We start from the raw sequence: 1661 nt of genomic DNA on the forward strand, positions 1-1661 counted from the left end.
TTTTGGATTATACATTCCACAATAATTTTAATATTACTTTTCGAGTCCAAAGTATAATTAATAAACATAGTTTAAAACTATAATTCTTATGAAATACAATAATCATAATGCACAACGTAATAAATCTACATATGAAAGCTCATATATCAATATATTAAGGGGTACAAGAACAAATTCACTGAGTAGGAACAAGGTTTATTGAAGGGAAGCCAAGTTCATCATAATTAATGATCCATTTAGCTTCATTGGTTCTTTGAATTCAAAGCACTCTTGATAGAATCAGCAGCTCCTTGTGCCTTTTCCTGCATTTGTTGCCCAGCCTATACACAACAAAATACATATACTTTATCATGCAAAACTCTTTACTTTCATATATCAATATGAATATTATTGTAGATATGGATTTAAAATGAATGTTACAACATGATTTGACTTGGATAAAAGTTGAGAAACAAAGAATAGAAGAACCTGTTGCATGGAGTCTTGAGCAGAATGAGCAACATCACTGGCCTTGTCCATCATGTTGCTAGCCTTTTCCTGCAATACCATACAAAAACATGTCCATGATTACTGAATATTGAGCATGTATGAACATCAAATGATTTTTGAATATTGAGCATGCATGAATGTCAAAAAAGTATTAAAAGAAGAGGTTGAAGGTAGACCTGAGCCTGGCCCTTGGCTTGCCCAACGTTGTAGCTTGCATTTTGGGAGTCCATCTTGTGTTTCAAATCTGTGAATGAAAAATCAAGTGTTGTTAATCAATGTTAATTTTTCTTATGCATATTTGCAAACTCTTTATTGTAGTTTATATAGTTTCTCAATGCATTGCATCCTTCAACAAGTGTTTGTTGTTCTCACATTTTCTTGCGCAAATTGTGATTTACATTTTTCACCTAAAACTTTTGTTTTCAAGGTATCTGTAAGCCAATTTTGGAAAATGTTTTTCATACTGATTCAAATCTTTCGAACCTTTGTTTGGATGACCTCTAATCTTATCTTCTAATAATAGGAAAAGATTAATTTGATTACAATATTTGAGATAAGTGTCAACACCTAATTTTGTTATTCTTCTATATATATATATATATATATATATATATATATGTATGTATGTATGTATGTATGTATGTATGTATGTATGTATGTATGTATGTATGTATGTATGTATATATATAATAATAATAAATAAATAATAAATAATGTAAAATAAATAAAATTAAAAAATTAAATTAAATTAAAAATTAAATTAAATTATATATATATATATATTCAAAAATAAGTGTTAAATAAAAAAAGGAATAATAAAAATTAATTAATAAAAGTTTTTTAATTTATGTTTTTAAAGCATTCAGTAAAATATTTTTTGTTTTTAATATAATAAAAAAAAGTTAATTTTGTTTTTAATTAATTAATAAAATTCAGAATTCAAAAATTAAAATTTGAAAATAAAAACGGGAGGGAACGATTTATCTTATTCTTATCTCAACTTCTACTTTAAACTCCTACTGTTGACTTCATTTTTTAGAGGAGATATATTGGATTGTGGTAAAAGAAAAGGGGGGATCGCTCATCATCACAAAAAACAGTTTTCTTTCTTCTTTTTGGGTTATACATCTCTACTAGCAAAAACAAAATTTTGGGGATTCTCTTCACTGTGT

At 26.7% G+C, this 1661-nt stretch overlaps 1 protein-coding gene across 1 annotated transcript; it reads right to left on the minus strand.

The window, feature by feature from the left end:
• Positions 1-822, minus strand: LOC114180976 (uncharacterized). Its single transcript, XM_028067288.2, has 3 exons — positions 666-822; positions 469-537; positions 1-320 (listed from the first exon to the last, which is right to left on the minus strand). The coding sequence occupies exons 1-3, from the start codon at positions 717-719 to the stop codon at positions 243-245; spliced, it is 201 nt and encodes a 66-aa protein (XP_027923089.1). The 5' UTR covers positions 720-822; the 3' UTR covers positions 1-242.
• Between the last annotated feature and the right edge of the window lie 839 nt (positions 823-1661).

The sequence above is a fragment of the Vigna unguiculata genome, chromosome 4 (assembly GCF_037176805.1).
Source record: "Vigna unguiculata cultivar grain cowpea cultivar isolate G323 ecotype 2 chromosome 4, ASM3717680v1, whole genome shotgun sequence".
Taxonomy (NCBI): Eukaryota; Viridiplantae; Streptophyta; class Magnoliopsida; order Fabales; family Fabaceae; genus Vigna; species Vigna unguiculata.